Source organism: Epinephelus moara, chromosome 11 (genome assembly GCF_006386435.1).
Source record: "Epinephelus moara isolate mb chromosome 11, YSFRI_EMoa_1.0, whole genome shotgun sequence".
Taxonomy (NCBI): domain Eukaryota; kingdom Metazoa; phylum Chordata; class Actinopteri; order Perciformes; family Serranidae; genus Epinephelus; species Epinephelus moara.
Genome location: NC_065516.1, coordinates 17,524,574 through 17,539,834, shown reverse-complemented (window position 1 = coordinate 17,539,834; position 15,261 = coordinate 17,524,574). Strand labels below are relative to the sequence as shown.

General features: G+C 41.5%; 1 protein-coding gene across 1 annotated transcript in view; it reads left to right on the top strand.

Moving 5' to 3' along the window:
- The first annotated feature begins 2,017 nt into the window (after positions 1–2,017).
- Positions 2,018–15,261, top strand: part of si:ch211-285f17.1 (sickle tail protein homolog) — a 145,165-nt gene continuing 131,921 nt past the window's right edge. Inside the window, exon 1 of the mRNA XM_050056198.1 lies at positions 2,018–2,325. Coding sequence (XP_049912155.1) covers positions 2,256–2,325 — 70 coding nt within the window. The 5' untranslated portion in view covers positions 2,018–2,255. The remainder of the gene's footprint in view (positions 2,326–15,261) is intronic.

Sequence of the window (15,261 nt, the reverse complement as noted above, 5' to 3'; positions counted from 1 at the left end):
TAACTGGCTCACCAGCTTGACTCTGCTGTTTGGTGCTGAGCAGAATGGGTACAGTGGGTTTTTAGAGCTGAGTTTTTTCCATTTATGTTGTAATATCCCATATGATGGCCATTTTGATATAGATAAAATGCTATAATTCAGACATCAAATGCATTTTTGAGAAACTGCTTTAACCATTTTCTTTTTTAAAGATAGTTTTGGGGTCTTTTTTGCCTTTATTTAATAAGTTGGAGTCATGCCCGTGGCCACTGTGGCAGGGAGACAGCCTTTGTACATAAAGCACCTGCTGAGCTTATGGGTGCCCCTGTTTTAGTCATTTTCCCAAAAAAATAACCTTAAATTTTGAATTTGCTTTCCAGTCCAGAAAAGTGTAAGTGACTGGTTCAAGTGAGCTCTAATTATTGTGGGATGCCATTTTCCTTTGGGCCCTCTGCAGTCCTCCCAGTGGTTAGATTGAATAGGTGTAAACCATCATTTGTAAGTCAATAGTATGTTCAGCTGATATTCCTTGATCTAACGGAGCTAACCATAGACTAACCTATAGTCATTATTGCACACTTGACACTGAAACAGGATCCTACTCCTGTTTAAATCCGCACATATTTTGATGCTAAGCTTCTAGCTTCTTCTACCAGTGACTGTAGATTTGTTATATTCTTAATAAATTGATGCTCAGAGGTATCTTTCTCACTTAAAGATAAAAAACAATGATTGGCCAGCTCACACAGTCTAGAAGTCCATGGTACAGGCAGGCAGTCCAAAAATGCATCCGAGGCACTCTGACTGTAGTTAAAAATCTTTTATTAATACATGGATAAACCAACGCATTTCGACTAGAGAGTCTTTTTCCTCAGTATCTTTGTCTCTTTCTGCCCTTTCAAATGTCAGTGTGGTTGGTCAGCATTTTTGTTCCCCACAAAACATTACTTCTTTTGCAAACCCCTAATGCAAAATAAAATCTATTAGCAAAGAGGACTTTCTACAACCTAAAATAAGGAAAGACAATTAAAAAAAAGAATACAGAGCAGTCCTCTCAGATATCTGACTGTGCCAAATCAAACTTCTTTGGCAGGCGATTCCAAACTTTCGAATGGTGGTGTATGTTATAAAATACAGCTCAACAAATGATAAAAAGGTTTGTGAGAGAAAAAACAAACACTACAAGAAACAATTAGAATTCTAAATAATGAAAACGCCCATAATTTGTGTTACAGTGGCTGAGTAAAACAGTGATCATCAGTTTATACAATATCCCATTCTTTGAGATTTTACCAGAGAGGAAGTGATTCAGCTCCTTGGTTAACTTCTGAAACATGCATGTGTCATTTATGACACAGTAGTTTGTACAGCAGCTGTGCAAAATTGCATAATATTGTTGGCTGGTATTATCCACCTCCTTCCTGACTCTATATGATGGCGTTGCATTTTTCTTCCATTAGGTGGCATTGTAGCCTCCCATATACATTGTGACAAAGTTACTTTATTATAAGAAGTATTTGTGTCCCTGTCCAAACAGATTACAATGTGGGATTATGAGACCTACTGCACTGAGGAAATGGGCTCCACAGAGCCCTGATTTTAAATATATGAAATGTTTTTAGATATGGATAATGGGAGGAAATGTGGAATACTGTTTTTAAAAGTTTTAATTCATTATTTTGTAGTTGCCCAACTAATTAAAAACAGAAAACTTTCTTTCAACTTCCTGATTTAGCCAGCTGGAAAATATATTTCCCATGTTGTCTAACAGGCTCTGATATTCATGAAACATGAGCTTCCTACTTAAACTTTATTATGTATCTTTTCCCCTGAAAGCTTTACAGTGATGACGTAACCCTGCAGTCATGTGGATATTAGAGGTAAAAAAAAAAAAAAAGTTTTATCTTTCTGAATGCGGGAGGAGAGATAGTGCCTCTCTGTGCTCCAGTGCGTCCCGTATGGACCATAAAGTGTTAGTGTACAGAGCTGAGGGCAGGTGAGAGTTGGACCGAGCGGGCTGCTTCCACCGCAGTACTGGCACACAGTCAGCACAGAGGCACACAGGGAGCAGAGGGAAAGTCAATGACAGACGCTCCCCGCCGGTGTGGAGTGTGTCTGTGAATGATTCCCACGCGCAGAACGCACGGGGACGCGGTCACCTCGACGCAGCTCAGCCGCCGCGCTCGGAAGTTACCGGATACTTTGAAACAAACCCGGAGAACAGAGAACACAGTAGGCGGTCGCGTGGCTCTGACCTGAGAGGTGGTGATCGGACAATGTCGGGGCACCGGGTGCAGTTCGCGGACCTTCCTCCGAGTGAGCACAAAGGAAGTCCCAAATTGAACAGTAAGGAAAATTACTGATCTTTAATCTGTGCTGACCTTCATGTCACCAGTGAGACTAATGCATGTGGGAAACTGGCGAAGTTTTTCTCTTATATGAGGGATCCCTCTTTAGGTGTCAAGAATTTCATAATTAATATTTACTAGTTTTGTAGTCCTACAAGATAGGAGTCAGGAGAAGTTGGAATGTGTCTCTCCCTTTTCATTCATACACTGCTTATTGGATTATTGTTGCCATAATGTAAGTAATTATACACCACAGGCCAGCTGTCTGGCTCCATAAACCTTGGATCACATGACTATACTTGTCTACATGCCAAAAATAATTTGTCATAAAAGATATAGCCCAGAGGAATGATTAAAGTTTTTAAAAAAAAATATTTTTTTTTAAAAAAGAAGCTTTTATTTTCTGTCTTGTGTCCTTAAGGAAATGTAACAATTGTGTCAGATTATGCAAAATGTATGTAGCTGGTTATTTTGCACATGCTCCCTATGCATGGTAAATGGAGGTTGCAGTGACCCCTCACCTGTGTTGCACTCTGCATCTCCATCAGTGATCCCATTCAGTTCCCACTTACTACACTTATCTAAAGTGGCAGTTGCCCTTTACGTGCTGCTGCTAACTTTTTATCCACAGCGAGTGTAACACTCCCCATGCTGTCTCAGTAAGGCAAAGCTCACCTTGAGATGCATTTAGGGATCACTTCACTGCCATCCCCACAGTTCCACAGTACAACACATTAGTGGGGGTTGTCATACAGGAGCAACGCATTCAGGGCTTCCGTGCTTTTATCGCACAAGTGGATGCTTTAGTGATGTGATTGCATGTGAGGCGCGACAGAGTCAGCTGCGTCTGCCTCTGCTGCTGCTGTGTGCTGCAGTGTATGCACTATAGCACGAGACACAGAGAAGCTGAGCTCATCTCCATGGTGACAGGTTGAGTGACAAGACACGTGAGCAAGGACGCAATGGAAAATTGCCAGTTTGCTGCAAAGCCCTCCAGAGGTGCATTTACAGAACACTCATGACAGCGCATGTGCAAGTTGGTGATGTATTTATATCTGTGATGGCAGCTGTCCTGGCAGTTTGATGTGTTTCTTTTGGGTTTTGTCACAGTCGGTTGCTGACACACATGTGGGCTGCAGGGTGCAAAGTGCTGATGTTGTGCGCAGGTTAAGCTCAAGTTGTACGCAGGGCATGCCAGGTTGGTGCAGGGAGGGACGGAACAGCAGCTTCAGCAGCAAACTGCGCTTTCTGACTCAGCCCATCCGTTTCTCCTGCTGTCCAGATGCAAGTGACAGCGGGGTCAAGTTTCAGTCTCTTCTCTTCCTCTGATGTACACACACTCAAACAAACACACACACACCGATCTCACATGTACTACCTCACTACCATTACTGGGTCAAGGCCAGGCTGCTGGACTTATTGTCCTCTCAGGCATGGAGAGTGACAGGGGCCCTCATGTCACGCAAATGAACATGTACCGATGAAGGAGAGACTCAGAATGACCCCAAAAAGTCACAGAGCGACCAAAGAAGACTTCAAAGAGACACAAAATGACCACACACAAAATTACTGCTAAGAGACAAAACCTCAAAAAGATGCATATGACTACAAAGAAATGTAAACAACAACAGATAGATAGATGTGAGGAAGGTTGTTGGTCAAAGCAGCTCAAGGGTTAAAGCAGTTATCTGCAGCATCTATGTGTTCACATTTTTGAAGAGACATAGCCATAACGTCTGTCTCAAACAATGGGAAGCACTGTGACATCCTTTCCTCAGGGTCATTTTATACTGAGAAAGTTAGCTTTTTTTAACTGGGGTACTCTTTTATGTCTAATTAGCCATGGTGGCTGTCACTGCTCAGGCTAACTACCAACTATGGGCAGATTGTGAGACAACGGGCCCCTGAGCAAAGACATGCAGAAGGCTCCACCACCTCTTCTACATAAGAAAGAGACATAAAGACTTTATAGTTTTTAGCCCCTTTCTGTTGTTGTTTTGCGTCTCTTGTGGACATTTTGAGTCTCTGTAGTTGTTTGCTCTTATCTTGTAGTCGTTTTGCGTCTCTTTGTAGTTGCTGTGGGTCTCTTTGTGGATATTTTGAGTCTCTTTGTAGTTGCTTTGTGTCTCTTCCTAGTGATTTTGTGTCTCCTTGTAGTTTTGATTCTGTAGTTGTTTTGAGTCTCTATGAAGTTGTTTTGTTTCTCTTTGTGGTTATTTTGAGTTTCTTTGTAGTTATTTTGTGTCTCTTTGTGGTTGTTTTGTGTCTCTGATTATTTTGAGTCTCCTTGAAGTTGTTTTGTTTCTCTTTGTGGTTATTTTGAGTTTCTTTGTAGTTATTTTGTGTCTCTTTGTGGTTGTTTTGTGCCTCTATGTGGTTATATTGTGTCTCTTTGTGGTTATTTTGCGTCTCCTTGTGGTTATTTTGAGTCTCTTTGTAGATGTTTTGTGTGTCTTTGTGGTTATTTTCAGTCTCTTTGTAGTTGTTTTGTGTCTCTTTGTGGTTATTTTGAGTTTCTTTGTAGTTGTTTTGTCTCTTTGTGGTTATTTTGCGTCTCTTTGTGGTTGTTTTGTGTCTCTGTGGTTATTTTGAGTCTCTTTGTGGTTGTTTCACACTGTTTTGTAATGGTTTTGCATCTCTTTGTAGTTGCCTTGAGTATCTTTGTACTTCCTGTGTGTCTCTTTGTAGTCATTTTGTGTTTCTTTGTTGTCTTTTTGAGTTTCTTTGTAGTTGTTTTGTGTCTCTTTGTGGTTGTTTACCCCTCTTCATAGAAATTGTGAGTCTCTTTGTGTTTCTTTGTAGCTGCATCTCATTGTGGATGGTATGTGTTAATTTAAGTAACATTTTATGAAGGACAGGGGACCTTGACATTTTTGGCCCCTGGGTCCTGCCCCAGTAGACCTATTCAGTAATCTGTCCATGCTCCTGCCTTTACCTTGTTGTTGCTGCTGCTGCTGGCGGCAGCAGGGAAAAACATATTAATTGCTGTTTGACAAAGGATGTTTCCCAGAAAAACCCTTGTTAAGGGTTTCATAGCCGAGTCATATGCCTAATCTTGTGTTTTGCCAGTTGCATAGCAACAAAATGAGGATAATTAGGTATAAGTGTGACGGATTATTACTTTAACCTTTCTCCTTTTACACTGCATTAAAAGAGAGAGAAAAAATTACAGAGAGGATGTGTGAGAAATAGTATCCGTTTTCTTAGTTCTTGCTACGTGGAAGTGCGAACAAGTCTCTGAAAGGTTGATTGCTTTTATAGTGAGGTGAATATAGGCTTCATCATGCAGTAGACTGGCTGGCTGCAGTGCTGCACATTCAGTGAGTAAAACACTGATATGTCTTTCAGTGAGCTGCTTTACATCCCAAACAGCTGCACTCTGAGCCATGATATTTATCGTCTCACGTTTCCAGTGTATATGAAGATTATGTCAACAGTTTCTGGAGGGGGATATGCAGCCTTGATTGGATGGCAGAATTGCAGATATCGCCGTCTCTTTTCCCATCAGTCTGGTAACAATTCTCATGAAGAGAGGGTGGAGCACTTCGACATCCAACTCAATCACCGACTTGATCTTTAGAAGAAACAGCTTAAAATTCTCTGCCAAGAAGTTCTGTGTTAACTGATGTTGTTACTGGAGTTCATACCATAGGTCTGTCTCCATTAATTCAAGGCTGTCATGTTTCTTTGTCCGCAAGCCAATTTAAATAGACTTGTTGTGAGTCCAAATTCTCTGTCATTCTGCGACTTCCTTTCAAGAGCCATCTGCTGTAAGACTGTCATATGCCTGTGGGATGGAGCGTCACTTTGCCTTTAATACACATGCATTTTCAATGTATGAGATTATGTTATTACTTAAAGGACTGATAATTAACACCAATTAAGGACTAGATATGACGCCAGTTTAATTACAGCTGAGATGAGCAGACTGCGGATTGATCATTCATTCAACAGAAAAAAGGAAGTGGCAACTATTTTGATCCTCGGTTAGTTTTGTTTATCATTTTTCAAAGTCATTTATTAAGCAAAACTGTCAGACATACCTTGTCCCATCTTCCTGATTGTTAAGGATTTGCTGCATTTTTTTTCCTCTCACTTATATCAGTCAATCAATCACTTATTATGTCACATGAAATTATACAAGATAGAACTCTAGTGAACTGTGATACCCCCTTTGCATCTTCTTACATTGTTGGCTGCTGCTTTATTATAGTCCATCCTTCCGAATGGTTCTGATAATTTGTGGTTACTGGTTGTGGAATGATTTAACTCTCCACACATCCTGATGCCAACAAGACAGCCGCATGGTTGCTCCTTCCAAACACGGGCAGTGTCGCTTTGCAGCTGCCTTTGAACGGCATATAGCAGTGATCCGCGGCAGGAACAGGACAGCACCTCACATTCCCACTGTCATCGGTCCTTATTCATCATAGAGCACATCCTTCCTCAACCCCTTCTCACCAGAGTTCATCCAGTTTATTATCCAGTACCTGTACAATGGCTAGCAGGATGCCAGTTGTGATAGCAAACATACATTTGGGTAACAAACTTTGCACACACCTTATCATAAAGGTACAAATCAATACTTAAATAATGCTTAACCAGTGCCTGACTTATTATGATTTTGTGTATGAATTAATGCAGGATGTATTATGAATTTTATAAATCTTGTGTTTCACCCCTCAGGCTGTGAATGTAGCATAAATACCCTTAGGTCAAGCAGCAACATGTAAATTAAAAAGCAAAAGCATGGTCCTGAAATAAATGTTTGTATAAGTGGAATCCAGCTTATTTGGTCGCATATAAATTAATGTATGAAGTAACTGTGAATTAACATTCCTTAATTGTTTAAGTGTGAACTTATCACATAGAGTCATAGTGACTTAATCATTTGTTAATGATAAGCAAGAGGAATTCATGATACATCCTGCATTAATTCATGCATTAAATCAACATGAATAATGCATTGGTGAAGCATTACTTAAGTATTTGATTTCTACCCTTACTTTAAAGTGTTTCCAGTTATGGTTATGGACATATCACCACATTTTATAGATCCAAGAATGAATCTATTTAATATGTAACATGCAACAACGATCATCTCCTGGAACTGAACCAGGGATGTTGCAGTATAAGTTTGAAAAATCAAACATAAGCAGTACATAAAATAAAATGTAATAATAAGACACCTGACTTAGACATGTGACCATACTCGTGAACATGTTTAAACATTAAAACCCAAACATTCACTGTGGTATGCATCAAATACCAAGCATACTGTGTGGCACAGAGACGCGTTGTTGACTGGGAGTGTCGGGTCACACCTGTCCAGTAAACAACTCTAGTGCTCTCTTACCTCATCACCACGGTAAATTAGATATTTGCACGCATGTTATTGTCGATGACAGCATTTTGAATACACACCAACAACAAGCAGGAGTTGTTTGTGTAGCGCCCGTGCTCTGCTTTAGCTCGAACGGGTGCAAAGCTACAGATTGCAGCTTTCAATTAACGCAGCTGGGTGGTATCTTGGGTGTATTAAAAACTGAAATGTATTTGCATATTCACCTGCAATACCTCGTCTGACCCTACTTTAATGAGCAGCTCTAAAACAACACAGTGTTTGTTGCTTACCTAAGAATTTGTCTTACAACATCATAAAGTGCAATGCACAAAACAAGGAGCGAAACAACAGTCTGTCATAATAAATGAAAGACCTTGCAGTGCTGATGACTCCATCAACCCAGTAACACTTTTCACTTTGCACTTGTTAAGACTGCTGTAATCACTTATCAGTGTCCCTTTGTCAGGATGTCCAGGAGGAACATAAACATGGCTGCATGCTATCAAACTATACGTGATTTCCTGGAAATGGCAAATGCTGTGTTGGATTGAAAATCACAGAATGTACTTCTTTACCAGAAGCTCAGGAAGGCAGATAGTGTCTGTGCCACTGTCAGGCTTTATAAACCAGGGACAGGCGCTGTCTTCTCAGCTTATAATTCTCTGCTAAAACAAATCGAAATAGTCGTGAAGGTGAGGATAAAGCCTGGCCTTAATTTCCTGAGACATATTTTCTATACATAGTTCACTCACTGCTATTAATGTAATCTTTTTAGTGAGTCGCTGTCCACTCGGGTGAGGTGTGAAATGCCATGGTGGGTTGGCTGTCTGTCCCGTTGAAGATGCTGATCACATTGGATAGGCACTTGAGATGATCCTTCTGGAAATAGCCAGGCCCCTGAGACGGTAAACAGCTGTTTTCACAGCGGATTAAAAGCCTGTCCCTTAAGGGCTCTTAAGTTCCCTTCAGAGTGTAAAACACAAAGATTTAAGGGTACGCTGTGGCCTTCTGTGCCCAAAAGTAATATGCTCTTGTTTTTCTGGCTTTAACTGGGGACGTCGCTCTCTGATATAAGGCGCTAACCTTGAGTTGATATCCACTTTGTTTTTTGTTGCTTGAATACTGAGCATACTTTTAGGCATGGGACTGTCGTGAATCACAGAGGCTGTCTGTGTGAGGTTTGGTTTCAAAGATTTTTCAGTGTAATAAGCTTACCAATATTTATTACAGCTTTTTCTTGAAGGTGGTTGTTGATTCATTATTGTACTGTTTCTTTGACTGTTATGCCGAAAAGGTCAAAATCAAAAGGCTTACAAAACAGCCGAATATACTGTAGGTCCGTCTTTTAAGAGACATTAGTGTGTATTTTATCTCCGGCACTCTCACATTTCATCCATTTTCTGCTGACCTTTTCATATCTTTGCAGCCACTTTATTCACTATATCCAGCTCTAATGTTACATACTCGCAAGTGAAATTGCTCCGTTTCTCTTTGGCCTATTCTTGCAAAAAAAAAAGAAAGGAAAGAAAAACATTGCATACTATTTTCTGACTTCTGACATTTTCTTCCGTCATCAAGCTTTTGTGAGAAAGGAGAGTTAACATAAAGGTCGTTCTCGAGAACAGAAGATAAAGTGAAATGATATTTAAAAAAGACCCTAAAAAAAAACAAGGATTTACAATAAGAGTGTTACATACTGCACAGTATCTTGTGGCTAGAATTTCTCCTGGTTGAGTCATCATCTCCGTCTCAACGAATGGCTATGCATCATGAAACTTTGCGTGCCTAATAAATTATCCACCCTCTCCTGACTTCTCTTGTCTTTTCAGCAGCGGGATGCCCGAGCTGTGTGGAGAGGAACCAGATGTTTCTCTCTTTTTTATCCAGTTTTTTTTCTAATTGATTCCCCCTCATGAGTTCCTTCCTGAAAAGGACGTGATGAGGCATCTGTAGTTTGCTCAAAACTGCAGTAGAGCTAACACAGTGCGTGATGTCAGTGCAAAACTTCACCACCTGTTATGTGGAGCATAGGGAGATAATGAAGTTCACCTGCTCTGCAGCAACAAGTGAGTCACGGGCCTCTCAGCACCAGGCACTTAAAGCTTCTTATTGGCTGCTGCAGCTGAGCCAGAACTCACTCATAGCGCCCACCGCTGCACATTGTCATTCCCACTCTTGCTCTTTTGTCGCCTGTGGAATCAGCTAAGGAGTAAACAAACACTTCTATCTTGTTTATAGTTGTCTTAAGTCTGGAAGGATCTAAGGCCTGATAATACACAGATGGGAATGTATACTGTTAAAATGATGGCTCCCAAAGGGTGCCGCAGCTCTCCACGCAGTTGTCATTCATCCGCCCTGAGCAGTGCTCTTGAAATATCTGCGCTTCTTTATTGGTGATTAGAGACAATCTGGCTGTATTTCTGTGCTGTTGGGATACAGGGTGTAATAACATTCTCTGCATGCGCTCCCCAAGCACTAATGATGCGTGCTGCCAGCCCCGATGACATTGTGTTTTTTTTTAAGCAGCAACGGGAACAAAAAATTGACTTGGACACAGATGAGTGAGAAGTCAAATAGCCTCTCCTTTGATGTTGCAGCGAGGTCATGTTCAAAGGAAAATATCAAACAGGTATGTGGGGGAGAAAATGAGGCAGTGTTTATGGGAGTAAAGTTGTGCACTGATGCTTAATATTAAGTGTGTGTCTTTGTGTATATGTGTGTGGGCACCTGATAATTAGGCTTATCGTAGGCTTATCTTCAAACTCCTTGCTGACGACATCAAGTCTTTTATTCGCCAGCTGAGATTTTAATGACTTTACAAATCAATCAAAAGATCTGGGTCACTGCCACAGAGGTCGGCCTAGACAAACACACACACACTTAAACAAAAGAACTTCTGTGTCTGCAGTCCTCATTGTTGCCATCGTGAAAGACATTTTTAACCTGAGATGAGAAGATCGATACCGCTTTCATATCTGCAAGATAAATATGAGGCTACAGTCAGCAGCTGGTTAGCTTAGCATAAACTGAACAGCTACTCTGACTTTGTCTGCAGCCCAGTCGCCAGATGAAAATGTTGGCATTGTATGTTTCTGCAAACCACAAATACGTCATTTGTACGTTTCATACCTTAAACGTTTCTAAAGTGACATAGTTCTGATTACATGTATATGAGATGACTTTGTCATCTGGAGATGGAAGGGATGGTTGGTGATGTGGCATCTAGGCAAGACGGACGTCAACCTGCAGACCATTGTTCAAAACCAACAAACAACTAAACTCACTAAAACAACTGTTCTTTAGCGAGACAGCATTTCCAGCAGTGTCTGTGCCACCAAAAGCGGTTGCTTTTTAGCAAGAAATGGCAGCATTTCAAGCGGCATCTATACTACCAAAAGTGGTTGCTTTTCATCGAGACATTGGCGACATTTCCAGCCATGATTGTGCCACCAAAAGCAGGTTGTTTTTTTTTGGGCCAGACATCAGTGGCATTTCCAGCAGCGATTGTGTCTCCAGATGCCTTGTTTATTAGCAAGACATTGGCAGCATTTCCAGCCATGATTGTGGCACCAAAAAATAGGTATGGTGAGACATTCCTTTGGTGTCAATTGTGCCACCAGAAGAGGTAGCTTTTTAGCAAGAAATAGCAACATTTTAAGCGGCATCTGTACCACCAAAGGTGGTTGCTTCTTAGCGAGACATTGGCAACATTTCCAGCCATGATTGTGCCACCAAAAGCAGGTATTTTTTTGGCAAGACATCAGTGGCATTTCCAGTAGCAACTGTACCATCAAATGCAGTTGTTTTTAGCCAGACATCAGCGACATTTCCAGCACTCACATTCATACCTACGGACAATTTAGAGTCACCACTTCACCTAACCTGCATGTCTCTGGACTGTGGGAGGAAGCCGGAGTACCCAGAGAAAACCCACGCTGACATGGGGAGAACATGCAAACTCCACACAGAGGAGCTCCCCACCGCAAGGTTCGAACCTATCACCCCAGGTCCAAACCAGGTACCCTCTTGCTATGAGGTGACAATGCTAACCACTGCACCAACATGTCGACAGCTTTAATCATGTTTGTTAAATGCTTCCAAAAAAGTTTTAAAACAACAATTTGGTGTCTTACACAGAGTTATGTGTGGGACTATTTCTTGGCCAGGCGCAGAGACTTCCCGGAGTGGCAACTTCATGGTGACGACAAACCTCCTGGTATGAAAGCGCATTTCCCCAAATGTTAAACTGTTCCTTTAACTCGTAAGAAATGTGTACAACCGCTGCAACATCTGCCTGTACGTGTGAGTATGTGTGTGTCATTAGTTTACCATCCAGTCATATTTTGACTGGATGGTAAACTAATGACACACACATACGTGTGTGTTGCTCAGACGCATGATCTGTTCAAAGGAGGACACAATTATTTCAACATAGCTGATAGACATAGAGAAACCAAACGCACACAAGCCTGAGCACATTTTCCCAGTAACTTACTGTATTTGATCAGCGCCTTCTGATTTCATGTAATTTACTCTCACTTATGTAAAAACAAGCCATCTGACACCACTCATTTAACATTCCAAACATTTTGCTTCAGCATCTAATTTGATAAGTGAGCCTGTGGATGGGAAAAGAATCCACTCCCAGCCAATAACCGCAAGCCGCTCCTGTCAATGTGATGAATGGGAGGTTTAGCACGAGGATACAAGTGGGTGTTTATAAGTGGATGGGACGCCACTGATTGGGTGCGGTCACAGCAAGGGGGCTGTGGGAGGAAAGCATACATCTCGGAAGTGCTGAGAAGTTCTGTGATTACCCACAGAACACCTTCAGCTGCAGTCACACAGCGGTTACTCGCTCCAACCGGTCGCAACTTCTATTTTTGATGATAAGAGAGAAAAATTAGTGGCAGAACAAGTGACTATTGCTTTATCAGCAGACTTCTTACTGTATGGAAAACTTTATCAGCAACAATATGTGAAAATGAGGAAATGAATATGGGTGGTGCAGTGTGCAGTAAATTCTTTGGCACTTCCTGTGAGTTTTCAGGTCAAGTTGGGCTAATCCACTTTGCTCCCTGGAAAGTCTATGAAATACCAGCGTGCCAATAAGTGTAGTGCTGGCATCAGCGAACGGCTGTTGATCCTTTGATCCAAACTGTAATCTGGAGACAAAGGATTTTTTAATTAAGAGCCTTCTCTATTATGTCGAGCCACCTACCACATTTAAATCCAGTCACTCTCTATAGGTCAATCTGTGTGGTTTGAGGAATGAATAGGGCGCTTACAGAAATCTGGTTTCTTTTCTCTTTCTTTATGCAGAAATGTTTCCAGTTAGGAATGAAAAATATATTGGAATCACTATATAGAGTCTATTCTTCACTATGATTGATAACTGTGATGATTCTGTCGCATCGTCTACTTCCCCATCCCTTCGCAGCTTAACATACCTTTCACTTTAGCTTATCAGAGCTCATACAGCTGCTGTGGTGGAGGAGGTGAGACGCAGTGATATTTAACAATCAAATATGATGTGCCGCCTCCCTGTTATGTATGAGAAGCTAAACGCCACAGATGATGCAGACTTGGCTGTCAGGAGCCACTGCAAAGGCCAGCAGTTGTGTAAGAGATTTAATGGCCGAGCCCGGCAGTCTAAAGAGGGGGCAGCAATCATCGGACCTTTTTGGCAAGGTCAGCAAGGTCCTTTACTCTCCGCTTCTCTCGTTGAAATCGCTCTGTTAGTCAGCCTAAAAAAATACATTGGTGCACCCAACCTCCAGATGCTACGCTGTGTGGCTTTTGTAGTCTTCTGTTTTGATTCATAGTGCTTATGTTGCAAGCAATTCTGAGCACAATGAATAAAACAACGGCGAGATGATATTTCTGACGGTTCCGTTTGTTATCAGGATGAATTAGAGCGTGGGTTTTGTCTGCTGTCCTCTGTTTGAACCGTCACTTCCAAACCACAGCATAACTGCTTGTAAACTTAGATAATGACAGACAGATGCATGTGTCTGTTTGTGTGTACGTATCGGCGTCATGCATGATGAAGTTCATTGAATGTTTTTGCACTTTGCCAACTCTCAAGCCTTCGGGTTCATGTCCCAGCACGGCCAGATGAAAGAGGAGCTGTCGGTGTGTGTTTGATGCCTGCTGCGTCTCTGATAGAAACAGCCCCTTCAGTCATCCTGTGCGGTTGTGACCTGAGTCTACCCAGCTGTATATTTTAGACCACCAGGGTGGAATGTATACTCAGCATTTATATTCTCCCTAAGCTGTAGCCAAGCGGTGTGAACTCCTCATAGTTTCTTAGATACCTCTCTTGAGAAAAGGTTGAGAGTCCATTTGTACAGGGAGTTGACAGTCTCAGCTAATCAGCTCCAGGGTAAGCGGAGGACTTCAAAAGTGTCACTCCAGTGAACTGAGAGGGGAATTTACTTTCCTTTTTTTTTTGGAATGTAGGTTCTTACAAAGGCCCAATTTTTTCATGTTGTTAGATAGTGAATTCACTGTTCGATCATCCTGCACTGTAACACCAAACAACTTTTACTGAACTGAGCTATGTCTTCGACTTAAAGCTGCACTTACATGTATTTTCATATTAACAATGGATCAAATTACTGTGTAAAGTGAAGGGCAGAATTTCTCACAGTGACACACCCACAGAGAATTATCATTTCACTGGAAGGCAAGGAGCTTTTTAGCATCTTTCCAGAACCAGCTTGATACATAAGCAAACTAATCAGCTGCTTAGGCCCCCCCTGTGGCCAGCAGAGGGCCCCCAAGAGCACTTGAAATGTCCCACAAGCAGAACCAGGCGACCCTACGCTCACTACCCGAGGTGCATAGCCTCCCCTTGTGTCAAAGCAAGTTTCAGTGTTTAAAACTTCATTGAGAGGATGAAACGAGATTATCTCTCTGGTCATGAAAAGAGGAAAAAAACATGGGAGTGAATTGCGGGAACAGCAATAAAGTAAATTTGTAGGGATGCAAGATAATATCGATAAGTCATCGCTATCAGCCGTTATTGGCTTTAAACTGAAATATCGGAATCGACTAACATGCTTTTTCTTATTTTGCACAGTGATTGAATATCACATAGCCTACACTGACAAGTATTGTATTTTATGTCTCCATCTGCTGGTGGGCTAACACAATAAGAGTATACATGCACAATATGATGTTCAGTGTTGGGTAAGGGTTACTTTAAAAGTAATCAAAGTACGTTACTGCGTTACTTTCTAAAAAAGTAACCAGTTACTTTACTGCGTCACTCCCTGAGTAAAGTAACTCAATTACTTTAAAAGTACTTCCAACTTTACTCCCTGACAAAAGTAACTCAAGCACTTTTAAAGTACTTTTGAGTATTCTACATTTCCTATTGGGCAATGGATCACAGGGCGCTAAGCCTACATTATTTTGTCTCCAAAATTAAAGTTATGGACCACTTGCCCTTCACTGAGATCCAATTCTCCCATCACAGCCGTCACTTTGACCAGTAGAAACACACAACGATCTGCTGCCGTAGACAACTGTATGACAACAACACCCCAGCCTTTTTAATATTTCCTCTAGGGATGTTACCACACA